Raw genomic sequence first — 19,930 nt, forward strand, 5'->3', positions numbered from 1 at the left:
TGTCCAGGATAATTAGCAGGCAAGTCTCTTTTGGAGTAGGGAGATATCAAAACAACATATTTGAAAGTGTCTGATACAAGTCTATAGGGGTTGTACTGAGAAGTAGACTATCACATCAGGATGAGCACCGGGCTGTACGGGTCCTTGGTCTTCCCTTCCTGACGACTGACACTAAGCACAGACTCACCGTCAGGCCCCGTGGGGCAGGTGGAGGTGATGTCGGCCACTGCCATCATCTGCAGCAGAGCCTGAGGCGCTCCTCCATCCCACTGCCTCCTGTTTCCCACAGCAGCTACAGTCTGCGTGGAAAACCCTGGGTGTAAGAAAACAACTCGTTAATTCAAAAGCAGTCAAAGTGTGACTAATTGCCCCAAACAGTTCTTAGGAACTCAGAGGTAGTTTATCAGCAGGTACGTTCAAAACCAGAAAAATGACTACCCTTGTTCTAACAGAAATAAGATTGAAATGACAAAAGGTGTCAACACTGTTTTACTTTTACTCTTAGTGTTTGATTGACTAGCCAATATTGCTAAATGCTAAGGAAGTATCAGTGACACAAATGGACAAATTCCTTGAGGCATCTATGAGAACTTTCACTCTAGTCTTTTTCCACAGAAACACAATCTGTTCCATTTTCTTAATTTAAAAAATAACTTGTTCTGTCTTTTTCCTTATTACTGTTTTCACTATAGAAAATCTGAAAATAGCCGGGCACGGTGGCTCACGCCTCTAATCCCAGCACTTTGGGAGGCTGAGGCAGGTGGATCACCAGGTCAGGAGATTGAGACCATCCTGGCTAACACAGTGAAACCCCATCTCTGCTAAAAATACAAAAAATTAGCTGGGCGTGGTGGCAGGCGCCTATAGTCCCAGCTACTCGGGAGGCTGAAGCAGGAGAATGGCGTGAACCCTGGAGGCGGAGCTTGCAGTGAGCCGAGATCACGCCACTGCACTCCAGCCTGGGCGACACAGCGAGACTCTGTCTCAAAAAAATATATAATAATTAAAAAAAAAAAAAAGAAAGAAAATCTGAAAATCAGGTAAGAAAAAAAAAAAAATCACCCATAATCTCACTGTCCAGAGACTATAACAATTTCAATTTTTCCCTTCTGCATATGGTTTTTGCTTCGTTTTGAAACAAAAAATTGGACCACATCCTAGATGTCCTCTCAGAGCTTGCTTTTTTCAATCACCTACAGATCATATCCAGGTTATTAAATATTCTTCTATACAGCTATTTTAAAGCAAACATAATATTCCGCTTTATGAATGTAATATAACTAATCATTTCCTGCCAGATTTTTAGGTTACTAGTGATTTTTCACTATTAAAAATAATACCATTATATAATGACCTCATTTGTAACTAAATTTTTGTGGACATTTATGATTATTTAATCATAATGTATAATTCAATAGATACATTATTGAAAATGACATTTCTAGGGATTAGATATTATTTGCTTTACTACACAGCTTTTTGTTGTTAAAGTTGAATTATTACTAATTCTGTGATTTTTTTTCTATGTATTTTGAACAGCTAGATCTTCCCTGTTAAAAAAAAATTACCTATATTCCTTTATTTCATTTTTGAATGTACAACTTTTTTACATATAACCTCTATGATTTTTTAAATTTATTTTGTTGTATCATATTATATAGGGTCTGATTTCACAATCTTCTCCAAACTGTTAACCAATTGGCCCAGCAGCATTTATTTGAATAATCCTTTCTTTTCACACTGACTTGTGATGTTACTTTTCATTTGTGCTGAATTATGATACATACTAGGATTTATTTCTAGCTTTCTCTTCTCACTGTTGTAACTATTTGGGTGCTACTATCATATTGTTTGAATGACCATAATTTCTATAATATATTTTGACGTTTGGAAAGGTAAGTACCACTTCACTGTTCTTCTTTTTCAAAATTTTTGGCTACTTAAGAAGCTCCAGGATTCTCCAACCTGCTGAGATCTCCCTATACCATAAAAATAAAAAATAAAAAATAAAATCCTACTGTGGTTTTGATTGAAATAGCCATAAATCCACATATTGAGGGAGGAGAAAGAAAGAACCAGTGAGGCAGGCAGTTAGGGCAGGTCCTCAGAATTCTTTCAAACAAAAGAACAGTCTGAAAAATCAAGCTGCAGACACGGATAAGGGAACTAGCACAGGAAGCTTGCCTAAAACATGCCCACAGCTGCACAGATAAGGGAGCAAGCCCAACACAGAAATGCCTTTGTCCTTTGTGCAATCAGTGGGCCTCCAGCAAACAGTTCCTTCTCCTTTTGTGGGCATGTACATGGTGGCCTCCAATGAGCACATTCCTTTCCTTTTGGGGGCATACTTTGGACTGTGAGCCAAGCCTCTGTGAACCATCACTCTGACACTTAGCTGGTTGTGGGCCAAGGCTCCAATTGGTCTTTACACCATGTTTTTTTTTTTTGTTTTGTTTTTTTTTTTTTTTTTTGAGATGGAGTCTTGCTTGTTCTGTCATGTGGCTGGAGTGACTGGAGTATGGTTGCACAATCTTGGCTCACTGCAACCTTCACCTCCCAGTCTAAGTGATTCTTGTGCTGCAGCTTCCCAAGTAGCTGAGATTACAGGTGTGCACCACCACACCTGGCTAATTTTTTTTTTTTTTTTTTTTTTTTTTTTTTTTAGAGTAGAGATGGGCTTTTGCCATATTGGCCAGGCTAGTCTTGAATTCCTGGCCTTGAGAGATCTGCCCACCTTGGCCTCCCAAAGTGCTAGGATTACAGGCATGAGCTATCATGCCTGGTCAACCATCATGTCATTTTCTGAGTGGTGCCTTTTCCAAAAACAACTCCCAGCCAGTCAGCATACTAGGAGAACGGGGTGGAGCTGCCAGAAATTCACGCCTTATGCAAGTGAAACACCCAGCCCTATCAGGTTCCTCATAAAAGCCTTTGTACTCAGCTGTGAAATGGCAACTCTCTTGGGTCCCCTCTCCACAGTGAAGAGCTTTCCTCTTTCGTTTATTAAACTTTTAGTCCAAACTCACCCTTAGTGTCCACGCTCCTTATTCTTCTGGTCATGAGACAAAGAGTTCTGGGTAATACCTTAGACAATGATACTGCAATATTTATTTGGAAAAAATATTTCCAATATATAGCACTGCTATTTCTCTCCATTTATTCAAGTGGTCTGTAAATACCTCAGCAAGGTTTTACAGTTTTCTTTCTATATGCCACACAATTCTCATAAAGTTTATTCCTAAGTGAATGAATACACATACACACTTATATATATATTTGCTGTTATTACTATAAATGAGATCTGACAACCAACTGAGGAAAACATTTGCAATACATATTACAGGCAAAGGTTTGATTTAAATCAGTCTTATAAAGAAAAAAACAAACATGTCATTTTCAGTAGAAAAAAGGATGAAAGGCATGAGTACATAATTCATAAGAGAAATATGAAGGGTTGGCCAGGCGTGGTGGATCATGCTTGTAATCCCAGCACTTTGGGAGGCAGAGGTGGGTGGATCACCTGAGATCAAGAGTTCGAATACCAGCCTGGCCAACATGGTGAAACCTCGTCTCTACTAAAAATATTTTAAAAATTAGCTAGGTGTGGTGGCGTGCACCTATCCCAGCTACTCAGGGAGGCTGAGGCAGGAGAATTGCTTGAACCCAGGAGGCGGAGGTTGCAGTGAGCCAAGATTGTGCCACTGCACTACAGCCTGGGTGACAGAGAGAGACTCCATCTCAAAAAGAAAAGAAAAGAAAAGAAATATGAATGGTCAACAAACATATGGAAAAATTCTTCAGCCTGAATAATTATTACAGGAATACAGATTAAAATGAGAGACAGTTTTCAGTATACTACTAATGAAGGGCTTTTTTTCCTCTCATCTAAAAAACAGCCAACCTCCTCTGCTTTTCCCAGCAAACTGATGCAAAGATAACAGTTGAATTTACCCCTCACACAGTTGACTGCTTTCCCAACGGCTCCTGAAGGGCCAAATCCCACTCACCTCATCTGGCCTTTCTCCTCCAGTTTATGCTGCCAATTCCTGTGCCTCCTCCATGACCTGTCTCTCCTCCTTTGGCTTTACTCTCTCCTGATTCTCCAAAGTTTGTCTATATAGTGGTAGGGATATGTCCTAAGTCCCATTTCCCTCTCACTCCAGTCCTTCTGCATAGGTATTCTGACCATCACGAAGGTTAAGAACCATGGATATGCTAATGGCCACCAAGCTATATCTTTATCCCTGATATGCCCCAGGCCTTCAGTCTTATATAGCATCTGCAATTGATGCTATATAGATCTAAATCTCAACATGTTCCAAATTTAGATCACTACCTTGTCTCTCTCGACCCCATTACCCTCCATGTGATATATTTTTGGTTGATGAAAGCTTCATGCATTTGAATTAGCAAACTGGGAATATCCTTGAGCCCCTTCTCTTCCTCAGGTCCCACACTCAGTATCTATTCTTCCTGAACCACTCTGGTTCATGCACTTGGACTCTTCTCCTGCCTTCATTCTTGCCCTCCATGCCATCCTTTGCTCTGCAGCCAGCATGATCCTTCTCAATCACAAATATGATGGCATGCCAAGCCCTGGAGGAGTGCAGACCTCCCTGACTCTCTACCCAGCTCGCACTTCAACAGTGATTAACATTTCAGGCTCAGGAAACATGTTCTGTGCTTCTTTTGCTCATAACACTTCTGTGATATTGAGAACAGGGTCCAGATTTTATTCATCTTTGAGCTCCCTACCACCGAGCAGTCTTTGGCACAAGGGAGATGCCTGATGAATGGAGATTTTTCCAGAAGGAAATAAGGCAGAGAGTACTCCAGGAAGAGGAAACTGAGCCAAGTCAGGTCTGTAAATGCTATAGGAAAAAATGGGCATTCCAGCTCTAGTAGAAAATGGGCATTCCAGCAGGCTGTATGGATCCCATTTTCCATGGAAGGAACGAGGCAGTGCTGGGATGAGAAAAGTGGGTCACAACAGAATTAGGCCATGTAGTGTAAAATGTGATAATATGTGGAATGGACCTTATTCTGCAGGTATTATCCAGAAAAAAATCTGAGCAGAGTAATAATATGCCAAGATAACTTTAGCAACTGATATGGTTTGGCTGTGTCCCCACCCAAATCTCATCTTGAATTCCTGTGTGTTGTGGTGGGGGGGCCCAGTGGGAGGTGGTTGAATCATGGGGGCGGATCTTTCCCATGCTGTTCTCGTGATGGTGAATGAATCTCATGAGATAAGACGGTTTTAAAAAGAGGAGTTCCTCTGCACAAGTTCTTTCTCTTTGCCTGCTGCCATCCATGTAAGATGTGATTTGCTTTTCCTTGCCTTCCACCATGATTATGAGGCTTCCCCATCTGTGCAGAACTGTAAGTCCAATTAAACCTCTTTCTTTTGTAAATTGCTCAGTCTCAGGTATGTCTTTATCAGCAGCATGAAAATGGACTAAAATAGTAACCATTTAGAGAATGAAGGGGAAATACTAGAGAAAAGGATGTCACATAAGCGAATAAGGCAACACAGTGAGGGGAAGGCAAAGGGAAAATGAAAAGACAGCACTTATATTAGGTACTAGGTGCCAGGTCGTTTATACATCAAAACTCACTTTGGTCCTCACAATAACCCTGTGTGGTTATTCCTACTACTATTACCCCCTGTTTCTAAGATGAAACTGAGATTCAGAGTGTTGGAATAACTTGTGAAAGAAAGGTCACATAACCAGAAAGTGGCAGCAACAGCTGAGATTCAAACTCCCATCTGTCTCTGAAGCCTACACTACACTACTGAGAGATGACAGACCTCTAAACTAGTAACAGAGGGAAGGAAGGAAGAAGAAGACTCCAGAGACATCTCAGAGTAGACACTATGCTGAGGGTGCACCCTGGTGACAGCACTGACTGTGAAGTTCTCATAAGATAAGTAAACAACAACAAGGGAGGGGTCCCAGGTGGGGGTTAGGGGTGGGGGAACAACTGGTCTGAGAGATGACTAATCACAGATAAGCTGCTGGCACATCCTGTTCCCAAATACCTCATTCCTTCCACATGTAGCCCCAGCAGCAAAACCTTACCTGCACACCTTACCAGCATGTAGCTCCTCCAATAGGACCCTATAAAACTTCCTTCTAGCCCCTGCCTCTTGGCAGACAGCCCCTTCTCTGCTGTGCTGCCCACTGCACTCTTGCAACGTATCTTTGTACCTTAATAAATTTGCCTTTCTTTACCCACAATTGTGTTCATAAATTCTTTTACTGCCCACAACACTGGCCCCAGCCAGTTGCACCTGTGACACTGACCAAAATAAAGGGTCACTGGAAAGGAAGAGCACAGAAGAGCTTGACTTTACACAGCTGAGTTTCAGATACTGGCAACACTTGTCCATGGAGGTTCCCAGAAGATAATGAGAAAGACTGGTAAGTCTGGAGCTCCCAGGAGAAGCTGAAGCTGCAGGAGGGAGTGGGTGTGGAGCAGGAGAGGAGGGCTGGATCTCAGGGAGTGTGGTCACTGCATGGGTGGCAGGAGAATAGGAAGTGTGTTTCTGCCTTGCTTAGAGCAGAGAAGGGTCAAGTAACAGTGGAGCCGAGGCAGATGCATGGGGACAGAGTTCAAGATGGGTTGCTAATAAAACAGTTCCTTCTCATTTACAGCTTTCAAGAGACACGTACCTGCTTCTGGGCAGTGAAGTTTCTCAAATGCTTTGTCTGTATAATCTCCATGCTCCTTTACACATTTATATTCCTTAAACTTCAGGCCATCCTCAAAGGTCAAAGTTTCATTTAGTATATCCATTGCCTAAATCAATTCCACAGTGTTTCATGATAAATTAGCCATATTTTGAAAGAAAGAAAAACCATATTTTTGTGTTCCTAGTAAAACTAATTAGCAAGGTATATGGTAAACATTCAACATATGTTTACTAAACAAATAAATTCATAGAGTTTTAAAACTAGAGCTATGTTAGAATAAGATAAAAACAGAAATGTTTTTATTTCTTCTCCATGTTAACAGTGTCAAGCACTGGTCAGAAGGCAACTTAATTTTATCTAGACTTTCTGACTTCAATATTATTCCACTTCAGTTCCATTCTACAGTACTCTCAAGCTTTTGTCATTCATGCCCTGTTTTAAGTGTACGACATTCTTAAACCAGCTCCCTAAATCTGCTCCTAGTATTTTGTAGCCAATACCAAAATGACTACTTCAGTTTCAAGCAGATCACAGCAAAGAATAAGAAAGAGTGGCAGTTAAAACTTTTTGGACTCCATTCTTTCATTTCAGTAGGGCAACGTCAGCACCTCACTTCACAGAAGCTCTGTGAGAGTACCACTTCTCAAGTTCCCACCCAGAAGCAGGTCCCCAGATCTGCTCCACTCTGATGTCACAGTTCTGAGGCATTTAGGAACTTACGGTTGAACAGAGGTGAATGCTATCACCACTCTAATGAAGTCTTTGTGTAGTAAATGCTCATAAAAATAAGAAATGCTAACATGAAAATGTTTTAAGCTAATAAAAAACATTAAATAGATTGAGCATCAGCTATAATTATTCATACTTATATTGACTTAAAAGGTGAATTCAGAAAAGGTAAAATGGAAAAATAAACCAGTTAATTTTGACATTTGTTACAGGTCTGATAAAACCAGGATAAAAAAAGATTTTAAAATCAACTAATAAAATGAAATTTGGATTTGCCATATTGGATTTACTCTATTTCCTCCTTGCTGTGGCAAGGAGAGCCCAAATGCATGAATGAGATTTACTCAAAGTTATCAATAACTAATTAAGACCTAAAATAAATGTGCCTGGTTTCGGGGTACCTGTTCAATTTTTCAGGTCAGTATATTAGTTGTTGACAATGTATCAGATCTTCTATTTTAATTTGGCTATGATAAAAATTAATATTACGAGTAAAATAGCTCCTTTAAAGAAAAGTACATTAAAATGTAACAATTTATCTAAAGAAATACCCCAATAAAGTAAAATGGGAGAATAAAAAGTATTTGGAAGACTCATTTGAACACCAAACATTTTTCTTTCTTTCTTTTTTTTTTTTTAGACGGAGTCTCACTCTGTCGCCCAGGCTGGAGTGCAGGCGATCTCAGCTCACTGCAACCTCCGCCTCCTGGATTCAAGTGATTCTCCTGCCTCAGCCTCCTAAGTAGCTGAGACTACAGGCAGGAGACACCACGCCCAGCTAATTTTTTGTATTTTTAGTAGAGACAGGGTTTCACCATGTTAGCTGACCTCGTGATCCATCTCGGCCACCCAAAGTGCTGGGATTACAGCCATGAGACGCTATGCCCCGGCCTTGAGCACCAAACATTTTTCTAGAAATATTTTTTAAAATTCTAAACATCCAAATAAGAAAAGAAGAAGCCAAACCATCTCTTCACAGATATGATACTATACCTTGAAAACCCTGAAGACTCCACCCAAAAGTTGCAGGAACTGATGAACAACTTCAACAAAGTTTCAGGATACAATATCAAAGTACAATAATCAATAGCATTCCTATACACCAATAACATTCAAGCACAGCACCAAATCAAGAATGTAATCCCATTTACAATAGCCACCAAAAAATAAAATAAAATACCTAGGAGTACATCTAACCAAGGAGGTGAAAGATCTCTACAAGAAGAACTACACAACACAGAAATAAATTCTAGATGACACAAATGGAAAAACATTCTACAATATCAATATCATTAAAATGGCCATACTGCCCAAAGTAATCTATAGATTCAACACTACTCCTGTCAAACTACCAATGTCACTTTTCACAGGATTGGAAGGAAAAAAAACTATTCTAAAATTCATATGTAAATAAAAAAGGGCCCAAATAGCCAAAGTAATTCTAAGCAAAAAGAACAAAGCCAGAGTCATCACATTACCCAACTTCAAACTACACCATAAGACTACAGTAATCAAAACAGTATGGTACAGGTTCAAAAACAAACACATAAACCAAGGAACAGAATAGAGAACCCAGAAATAAAGCCACCCATCTACAGCCATCTACTCTTTGAAAAAATCAACAAAAATAAACAATGGGGAAAGGACTTCCTATTCAATAAAAGGTACTGGGATAGCTGGTTAGCTATATGCAGAACAATGAAATTGGACCCCACCTTTCACTGTATACAAAAATTAACTCAAGATGACTTAACGATTTAAATATAAGACCTCAAACTATAAGAATCCTAGAAGAAAACCTAGGAAACACCATTCTGAACATGGGCCTTTGGAAAGAATTTGTGTGTGATTAAGTCCTCAAAAGCAACTGCAACAAAAACAAAATTGACAAGTGGGACCTAATTAAACTAAAGAGTTTCTGCACAGCAAAAGAAACTATCATCAGAGTGAACAGGCAACCTACAGAATGGGAGAAAATATTTGCAAACTATGCATCCAACAAAGGTTTAATATCTAGACTTTATAAGGAACTTAACTGAACAAGAAAAAACAACCCAAATTTTAAAGTGGACAAAAGACAGAAACAGACACTTCTCAAAAGAAGACATACAAGCAGCCAACAACTATATAAAAGAATACTCATCATCCCTAATTATCAAAGAAATACAAATCAAAACCACAATGAAATACCATCTCACATGAGTCAGAATGGCTATTACTAAAAAGTCAAAAAACAAATATTGGCGAGGCTGCAGAGAAAAGGGAATGTTTATGTAGTGTTGGTGGAAATGTAACGTAAATTAGTTCAACCACTGTAGGAAGCAGTTTGGATATTTCTCAAAGAACTTAAAACAGAACGGTTCAACCCAGCAATCCCATTACTGGGTACATATCCAAAAGAAAACAAATCATTCTACCAAAAAGACACATATACTCACATGTTCATCCCAGCACTATTCACAATAACAAAGTCATGGAATAAACCTAGGTGCCCATCAGTGGTGGTCGGGATAAAGAAAATGTGGTACATATACACCATGGAATACTATGCAGCCATAAAAAAGAAAGAAATCATGCCCTTTGCAGCAACATGGATGCAGATAGAGGCCACTATCCTAAGCAAATTACATAGGGATAGAAAACCAAATTCTGCATGTTCTCACTTATAAGTGGGAGCTAAACATTGAGTACTCATGGACATAAAGATGGCAACAATAGATACTGGGAGCTACTACAGTGGGGGTAAGAAAGGAGGGAAGCAAGGCTTGAAAAACTAACTACTGGGTATCATGCTCAGTACCTGGGTAACAGGATCATTCATATCTCAAACCTCAACATCACACAATATATCCAGGTAACAAACGTACACATGTACCACCTGAATCTAAGATAAAAGTTGAAAAAAATTATCTCTACAGCCTGTGAAATAATTTCATGAAACATGCTATTAAGTAAGATATATGCATTTTCTCATACCTACTAATGGAAATTTAGATTTAATGGCATACCTCTTCCTCTTGGAGGATGTTTTCATCAGAAATACATTTGTCTAAATTAATTTCAAACTTTACCCCCTTCTAGGAGAAAGCAAAAAAAAAAATCAGTTTAGCAATTCAATAAAAGCCTTAAAATTACAACTCCCTAGGTCAATTTTGTTTGACATTATAGATTCTTAAAACCATTAGTCTCACATCACAAAATAGAGCAATTCTATAAAATAGTTGGGGGAAAATCATGTAGGCAACCCAGATCACAAGGTGGTTCCCCAGCCAGTTATTTAATATGAAACCCAAAGACAAAAGTATTTCTTACCTTAGGTTTATATTTCTGTTCTGGATTTTTACTTTCCTTTGTGTTCTGAAGCCTCCTTTGTTTCAAGTCTCTTTCAATGTCCTGAAAATTCAGAGAAAAATACAATTTTATCAGCTCATGTATGTTTACATGAGTTGATTTCCGGGTTAAATCTGATGATTGATTTAAGAACAAAAACAAGCTTTTATAATGGAAAGTTAATAATAATTCACTAAAAACTTGGGCACAGTATCCATTCTACATTTAACACTGGCACTTCAGTGGGTGAAATTCTATAATGTGACAATACTTATCACTCTAGTCCACTCCAGTCCAACCCAATTCAATTCAAGAATGTAATTTTGACTACAGGATCTTTCCTTTAAGAGGCTTATGATCTTAATCCAAAAAATAAGCAAAGTGCGCAACTCATGATGGTAGAAAGGAAGGAGAGGGCTCTGAAAATTGGCAGGCAATTTCAAGGAGGAAGAGAAGAAAACTAAAACTGGATAACAAGAATTTCAAAGGCACAATTGAGATGTGAACTCCATATTCGGAGGTTTCTTAGCGTCCTATCTTGGGCCGTCTGCTCTTCTCTTCCCTAACACAAGGGGTTTCACTCATTCCTATGGATTTAAACGCCACCGTTAAGCAGTGACTCTTAAATGGGTATCTTCAGGCTTCACTTTTCCTCTCCTCTGAGCTCCAGACTCACATATCCAACTACCTACTTAGCATCATCTTCATCTTAATATTCACTTCACAAATTCACACTGAGCACTCCCTAGGGGCCAGACACCCTCAAAATGGGTTAGCACAGTGGACATGACCAGAAAGGTCCCTGCTGACATGGAGCTTACATTTTACTGCAGTAGGCTAGGTAATAAATGAGTTAATAAACGACATAATTTCAGAAAGTGTTAGTGCTATCAAGGAAACAAAATAGGATAACAGGACGGAAAACGAGTAGGGAGTGAGAGTAACACAGGCAAAGTTTACCTGACAATTGATTTAAGCCCTGGAATGATATTGGACCTTGGCATATGCAGGTCTAGGGAGAGCATTTTCCATGCAGAGGGAACAGTGGGGTAAAGGCTCCAGAGCAGGTATGTAAACTCTCACAACCTCTCTAACTCAATGTCCAAATGGAACTTGAGTGCCCTCCACCCCTCCCCAGCAGAGGGCACTGAAATCGTATGCTTTCAGCCAAGAAGACAGAGTATCAGAAACCAGATTTAATTCCTCACCTGAAACAACCAAAGAGCCAGACCAAATATATACTTGATAAATGGTTTTTAATACATTAGACATCCAGCAATGAAAGACAGTAATCCCTGAGAAACAGAAAACCAATGAGACAAGCCCTGCAACTGCCTCAGCCTCCTGTCTTGAGAGTGTTTGCAGGCCATGGTGCGGGGATGGGGAACTGAAGAGGTGCAGGGATGGGGAACCGAAGATGAGTGTGGCCGACTCCCTGAGTTGATAAGACAAGGCTTGGGGGTATTAAGGTGCTACAGTCTGAAAGGCAAAGACCCAAAGAGGAGAGAGCTGCATAAAGAGAACTGAAACACTCATACAATGTCAAGGGGAGTATAACACAGTGCGACCATTCGGGAACACCATTTGGTAGTTCTTTGAAAGTTAAATATACACCTACTATATGATCCATCCATCCCAGTTCAATGTATTTACCCAAAAGAAAGAAAAGAGGCATATGACCACATAAAGATTTGTACATGATAGCCAGGCACGGTGGCTCACACCTGTAATCGCAGCACTTTGGGAGGCTCAGGTGGGTGGATTACCTCAGGTCGGGAGTTTGAGACCAGCCTGACCAACATGGTGAAACCCCGTCTCTAAGAAAAATACAAAATTAGCCGGGCGTGGTGGCGCATGCCTGTAGTCTCAGCTACTTGGGAGGTTGAGTCAGAAGAATCACTTGAACCCAGAAGGCGGAGGTTGTGGTGAACTGAGATCGCACCATTGCACTCCAGCCTGGGCAACAAGCGTGAAGCTTGTCTAAAAAAAAAAAAAAAAAAAAAAAAATTTGTATATGAATGTTCCTAGCAGCTTTATTTATAACAGCCAAAAGCTGGAGACAATCCAAATATCCATCTACAGTGAATGGATCAATACATTTTGATATATTCATACAATAGAATATACTCGGCAATAAAGAATAATGAACTATTAATATGTGCAACATGGATAAATCTCAACATTATTATGTGAATGAAAGTAGCCAGAAAAAAGACTCCATTTATGTAATGGAGTCTCCATTTATGGAGTCAGCACAACTCCATTTATGTAATCCAAACAAATCTAGAAAATGCAAACCAACCTACAGCGACAGAAAGCAGATCTGTGGTTGCATGGGGATGAGATGGGACGAGAGGCAGGGAGAATGAGAGAGAGGAGTTTACAAAAGGGCGCAACAAACTTCTGCAAGTGATGGCTACGCTCACTATATTGATCGTGGTGATGGTTTAATGGGTGTGTATGTCAATCATATAAAGCATATACATTAAATATGTGTGGTTTATTATGATCAATTATATCTCAATAAAACTGTTTTTTTAAAAAAGAGATGGGGGACTCAAGTCCTAATCTGTGGCAGTACATTGGAGAAGTGAGCAAGAGACTGCACACCAGCCTGGAGTTCCTGCCTCAAGATCCCAGACCCCATGGCTGCAAGGTTATCAGTCTTCACAGGGCCAAGAGGGCCTTTCAGATGACATGACCCTGGAGAGCTTGACAGCAGACTAAGATTGAATGTCCCACCCACTGGTGTAGACTGGGGTTGGAATCTGAGATCGTTGTATTTTAAGAAAAGTAAAGTAATGGAGCACTTATTATACAATTGAGACAACCAGACTATCTAAGCATATCAGACAACCAACTTCACAAGTATAAGTAAGATACATAAGCCAGAGTCCTGATTTCAGACTTCATACTATTGCAAGGCAGAAAAACACCCGTCCCAAGGTTGCAGGGCAAATAGCTAATAATGCTTCAAACTGACACAGGCTGGTATATGAGGTATTTGGAAATGCTGTGGACATAGAGGTGAGGCGGTTATTAATTCTAAGGGACAAAGAGAAAAAAGCTGTGCTAGAAACTTCGCCAGGAGGTCTGATACAATGTGTTCTGCAAGAAAAGAAGAGAGGGAAAGGAAATTTCGCAGAGGAATGAACATTTTACAAATGCCTGGAGGTTAAAAGGAAGATGTCTTTTTAAATAAGTAGGGCTTTAAAAAGCAATTTGAAAAGTTTAGAGCTTCGGGTATGTTTGGGGGAAATGTGAGCGATGATGCTGGAACATTCTGTTAGGAACAACTCACAAAAGTCTAGCATGCCATGCTAAGGAAAATGGCAGTCACCATTGATTGTCATGTAGAGAAATAATGTGTTCAAATCAGTATTTTGGAAAGATAACTTTACAAGTAGAGACTTTTTAAAAGTGTCTTATTATATAGCTGCATATTTCCTTCAAAAAAGATAATTAAAACCTAAATTCAAAAATTAGACAAATTAAGTGATGATTATTTCCTTTACGAAAGTTTGCAAAGGGATCTGCTGCTGGATTGCTCTGGAGGACAGCCTTCAGGAAATATCAGATGCCTTTTGTTTGTTTGTTTTAGAGATGGAGTCTCGCTATATTACCCAGGCTGGTCTCAAACTCCTCAGCCTCCCAATAGCTGGAACTACAGTCTCGTGCCACCATTCCTGTCTTTCAGATGGCTTTTTTGTTTGAAGCTATTGATTAGAATGCTGACAGAACTAAGGAACGGACACTTTATTATACATATTTGTAGTAAAAGTTCTGTAACCTTCTTATAAAAAAATCTAAAAAGTAGAGAGACAATAATCACCCCTACTTATACCAATCCAGGTACCATCAATTACCACCACTGGCATTTTGGTGTACTTTCTTTCAAAGTTACTCCTCTTGCATAAAATATACAAAATTTTATTCACCCAATTCCTGATATAAACTTTTTGAGGGAAGGTACCATCATTTATTTGTGTTCTTCCAGTGGTTTATGTTTAATTACCTGACTTTAAAAAACTTTAAGGCACTGGATTTACTCTAACCAGGTTAAAAACATGTGAGAGAAAAATATGTCTGTAATATCTGAGCCATGTTTTCATGGAATTTGGCTGTGACTCTACTGGCACCTTTGAATGACAAGTTTATAATACCTTGAGGATTTTCCATTTCTAGTTGACGCTGGACCAAGCTCTAACAATAAATATAATTTAAAACACAGAGAATTACTCTAATTATAAAGATAATAAAAATTAGGCCGGGCGAGGTGGCTCACACCTGTAATCCCAGCACTTTGGGAGGCCGAGGAGGGTGGATCACCCGAGGTCAGGAGTTCAAGACTAGCCTGGCCAACACGGCAAGACCCTATCTCTACTAAAATACAAAAAGTAGCTGGGCGTGGTGGCAGGAGCCTGTAATCCCAGCTACTTGGGAGGCTGAGGCAGGAGAATTGCTTGAACCCAGGAGGCGGAGGTTGCGGTGAGCCGAGATCGTGCCATTGCACTCCAGCCTGGGCAACAAGAGCAAAACTCCGCCTAAAAAAAAAAAAGAATAAAAGAAAAAAGATAATAACTCTCAGTATGGGCCAAATCATTGAGAATCTTCTTATTAAGCAAAAATAAAAGCACGCTTGGGCTTCTTATTCACAAAATCAATATAACTCCTTGAAAAGTAAAACATTTTATGATTTATGTAATGTTGAATAATTCTCAGAATTGGTTGAAATCAACAGATTCATCTTGCATTATAATTGTATAATCTTTTCTTAGAAGGGAAAAAACTCTCTTGAGATTTATTTGTTATTTCAACTCTGCCCAGTCGCTTACCTCCACCAAAAACATAAGGTTGAAATGGAAGAGAAGTTGACTGTCAGATTTCCTGACCAATGTGTCTGAGACACTGACTTAGACCCTCCAAAGAGTGGAAAGTTCTTATGCTAAATAGCAGCAGTTCTCAAATTTGGCTGCATACTAAATCATCCAGCAAGCTTCTGCAGACAGAATGCCTGAGCCCCATCCCAGACCATCTGGGGCAGAGAGAGGCATCCAAGTTTTTAAAAAGTTCTGATAAAAAGGTGGTGGCTCATGCCTGTAATCCCAGCACTTTAGGAGGCTGAGGCTGGTGGATCACGAGGTCAAGAGATCAAGACCATCCTGGCCAACATGGTGAAACCTTGTCTCTACTAAAAACACAAAAATTAGCTGGGCATGGTGGCGCATGCCTGTAGTCCCAGCTACTCGGGAGCCTGAGACAGGAAATCACTTGAACCCAGGAGGCAGAGGTTGCAGTGAGCCAAGATCATGCCACTGCACTCCAGCCTGGCAACAGAGTGAGACTCTGTCTCAAAAAAAAAAAAGAAAAAAGTTCCCTACATGGTTCTGCTGCACAGAGAAGGGTAAGAGCCACTTGGGTAGAGCACACACACCGCAAGCACACACATGTCTAATCACAGCCATCATTACCTGCACAGGTGCTTCTCCCTCAGATGCATCTTGATGGACAGGCAGGTTGCTCTTCTTCACCAAATAGGTTTTATGACTTATTTTTGAGTTCTCCTTTAACACAATTATACACAGTCAACAAGATTGGTTCTGAGTGAGCTCTGAAGGCTACTTGGCTGATGCATGATCAATGATGGAATGGCTGGACAGAACCCTTTTGATGGCTCCTTCCCCCCCGCCCCCCGCAGCCTCAGTATTTCCCAAATCCTTCTTCCATAGTCTCTGTAGAAATGTCTGCTATCCATTTTTGCAGGGCTCAGGCTGCCCATCCCAGATCAGCTTCAGACATAAGGCTGATGATGGCTCCAGGCTGCCCACCATGAGCCAGGCCTCTGCTCTGGAGAGAACAACCTCCAGGCTGCCCCTCCCAGCACATGCAGTCCTCTATCCCAACCTTCGCATGGCTCTTTCAGAATGCCCACCCTCCTCCCTTAACTCTGCCTCTCCATATTCCACTCTTCTTCTCAGACACAGTTTAGGCCCCACCCACTTCTTCCATAAACACCCGCTTCCTGCTCATTCTGCTCATCTTGGCTCCTGTGCACCTACAGGGCTTACTCTATGATTGTTTTATACATGTGTCTCATCATTCCAACCATTTACAAGTAGAATTGCATATGCCAGAAAGAATAGTGGTTATAATTGTATTTTTTTATTTTTTGAGACAGGGCCTCCCTCTGTTGCCCAGACTGGAGTGCAGTGGAACAACCTCAGCCTCCCACCTCAGCCTCCTGAGTAGCTGGGACTAGAAGCATTTACCACCATGCCCCACTAATTTTTTTAATTTTTTGTACAGATGGGAGTCTCATTATGTTGCCCAGGCTGGTCTCAAACTCCCGGGCTCAAGCAATCCTTCTGCCTTGGCCTCCCAAAGTGCTAGGATTACAGGCATGAATGTGAGTAGGGGTTTTAGAGTCAGATTTTTGTTTTATTTTACTTTATTTTATTTTTTTGAGACAGAATCTTGCTCTGTATCCTAGGCTGGGGCACAGTGGCACAATCATGGCTCACTGCAGCCTTTAGCTCCCAGCTCAAGCAATCCTCCTGCTTTAGCCTCCCAAGTAGCTAGGACTATAGGTACAAACCACCATGCTCAGCTAATTTAAAATTTTTTTGTCTATATCTGTGTATATACACAGATATATACACACATATATATGTTTAGAGCTAGGGTTTCCCTATGTTGCCCAGGCTGGTCTCAAATTCCTGGGCTCAAGCGATCCTCCCACCTCAGCCTTTCAAATTGCTGGGATTACCGTCATGAGCTACCATGCCCAGCCTAGAGTCAGATATTGAAATATTTAGTCTGCCTTGTAATAGCTACGTGACTTTGGATGAACTACTCAACTTCTCTGTATGGGGTAAATAAAAGAAAGTATGTATGTGATATGGTTTGGCTGTGTCCCCACCCAAATCTCACCATGAACTGTAATAATCCCCATGTGTCAAGGGTGGGGCCAGGTGGAGATAACTGAATCATGGGGGCAGTTTCCCCCATACTGTTTCCATGGTAGTAAGACTCAGAAGATCTGATGGTTTTGTAAATGAGAGTTCCCCTGCACAAACTCTCTTGCCTGCCTTCATGTAAGGCATGACTTTGCTCCACCTTTGCCTTCTGCCATGATTGTGAGGCCTCCCTAGCCATGTGAAACTGTGAGTCTATTAAACCTCTTTTTCTTTATAAATTACCCAGTCTCGGGTATGTCTTTATTAGCAGTATGAGAACAGACTAATACAGTATGTGAAAGCTCTGGTTCACAGCCTGGCAAAAACAACTGAATTGCACCATACATTCATTTGACTTATATGAATTTATCTGTATGCACTGCGGTAGAAGAGAAAGAGAGAGCGATCAATTTCAGCAGCATGGTGGCTCTACTCAATGAGTGTGTGGCCAAGTCCATGTGGGATGCGAGACAGCCATCTCAGTGCCTGCAAGCTTCTCCTAAGAGAGCATTCCAGGGCACTGAGTGTGTTCCTAGTGTTTCAATAGCCATGTGTCTTTCTTACAACATGGTTTCCAAACACAGGCTGGCTATTTCATCTGCAGCTCTTCTGAAGAAGCAGTGATCTGTGCCAACTCTAGAGACCTTCTTGGGAGATGGAAGGATGAATTTCCAATGTGGCGCCTTTAAGAAATTTTTAAGAAGCAGTTCAACTGCACTCAGATTTTGCCTTAAATAGCCTTTAGAACCTTACCCTGCAGAGAGTTGAAAAAATGCTAGTGTGTTGCTGTTGTTGTTGTTGTTGTTGTTTTGCTCCTTCTGGGCATGAACTTACACTCATTTTGTACTTTCTGCATCTAATCCAGTTCTGGTCTAAAGTTGCTGCTCAGTAAATACATATTGAGTGATTCATAAGAAAAACAATCAATAAGTACTCTTAATAATAGCCATTCCTGAGAATCTCAGATATCCTTATTATCTTGTGGAGTCTCTCGTAAACCATAATAAACTGAAGCTCCAATGAGGTCTGACAGCTTTCCTATTAAAAAAGAATTCTGCATGATTATCTCTATGATAAAACTTTATCTTTTCTATGAGAAAATCATTACTTTTAATACCAGCTCAATTTAGTTAGCTCTAAATCGATAGAACAATGTTTCCCCTAGAAGAATGAATTTACCTCTGGTTCTCTCCCCATCTTCTTCCTAATTTCTTTCATGTCATTGTGGTACTGTTGGCGTATTTCCTCTAACTGCTTCCAATATTCCTGGAAAGCAAACCCAATCCAGAAACTTTAAATGTTTATGAACACCATAACCAAAATAATATTTATGCAGCCTACAATTTCAAAAGTGTGTAATATAAAATAAGGTTAGAAAAATATGTTGCTCCTAAGATGACGATCTGTCTTATGTTTTGGCTATGGTACTTCACACCCTGTGAGACAGTAGCTTCAGCTACAAAGCTCAATTTTATATACAACCCAAATGTGTTCATGACGTACACTGACTTTATAAATCCCACTTTTATATATAACCCTCTTACGCACTGAACTTTGTCCCTCCCCAAAAAGAGATATGTTGAAGTCCTAACCCCCAGTGCCTAAGAATGTGATCTCATTTGAAAACGGGGTCACTGCAGATGAGACTAGTTAAGGTGAGATCATACTGGTGGGTCCTTAGTTCAATATGACTGGTGTCCTTGCAAGTAGATGGCCATGTGAAGAAGAACAGCATGTGATACAGGCAGAGAATGGAGTGATGTGACTGCAAGTAAAGGAATGCCAAAGACTGCCAGCGACACACCAGAAGCTGGGAAGAGGCAAGGAAGGATTCCCCTACAGGTTTCAGAGGGCACTTGGTACTGCTGACACCTTGATTTTGGATTTCCACTCTCCCAGAATTATGAGACAATACATTTCTATTGTGTTAAGCCACCTAGTTTGTTGAACTCTCTTACGGCAGCCCAGGAAACTAATACAAATCCCAAATCTGTTAATGAGGGACAGTTACTCTATGAATCACAAGGTGAAAAGCTGTATGAACTTAGCCATATTGCATTATCTGAAAAAGTGAAATACCTAACTCTGTATCCCCTGTAACACTCAGCATGGTGTTGACATATTCAGGGGCACTGTAGGAAACAGAAGTAACTTCCTATTACAGTACAAAAGACAGTAATACAAAGAAATACAAGGATAGCCCTAGAATTAAAGTTT

General features: G+C 40.3%; 1 protein-coding gene across 1 annotated transcript in view; it reads right to left on the reverse strand.

Moving 5' to 3' along the window:
- Positions 1-19,930, reverse strand: part of NEK5 (NIMA related kinase 5) — a 90,208-nt gene that overhangs the window by 28,059 nt on the left and 42,219 nt on the right. Inside the window, exons 15-20 of the mRNA XM_015121121.3 lie at positions 18,893-18,979; positions 16,229-16,321; positions 10,740-10,820; positions 10,436-10,504; positions 6,678-6,804; positions 188-313 (exon numbers count right to left, since the gene is read on the reverse strand). Of these exons, the coding sequence (XP_014976607.3) occupies positions 188-313; positions 6,678-6,804; positions 10,436-10,504; positions 10,740-10,820; positions 16,229-16,321; positions 18,893-18,979 (583 nt within the window). The remainder of the gene's footprint in view (positions 1-187; positions 314-6,677; positions 6,805-10,435; positions 10,505-10,739; positions 10,821-16,228; positions 16,322-18,892; positions 18,980-19,930) is intronic.

Source organism: Macaca mulatta, chromosome 17, assembly GCF_049350105.2.
Source record: "Macaca mulatta isolate MMU2019108-1 chromosome 17, T2T-MMU8v2.0, whole genome shotgun sequence".
Lineage (NCBI taxonomy): Eukaryota > Metazoa > Chordata > Mammalia > Primates > Cercopithecidae > Macaca > Macaca mulatta.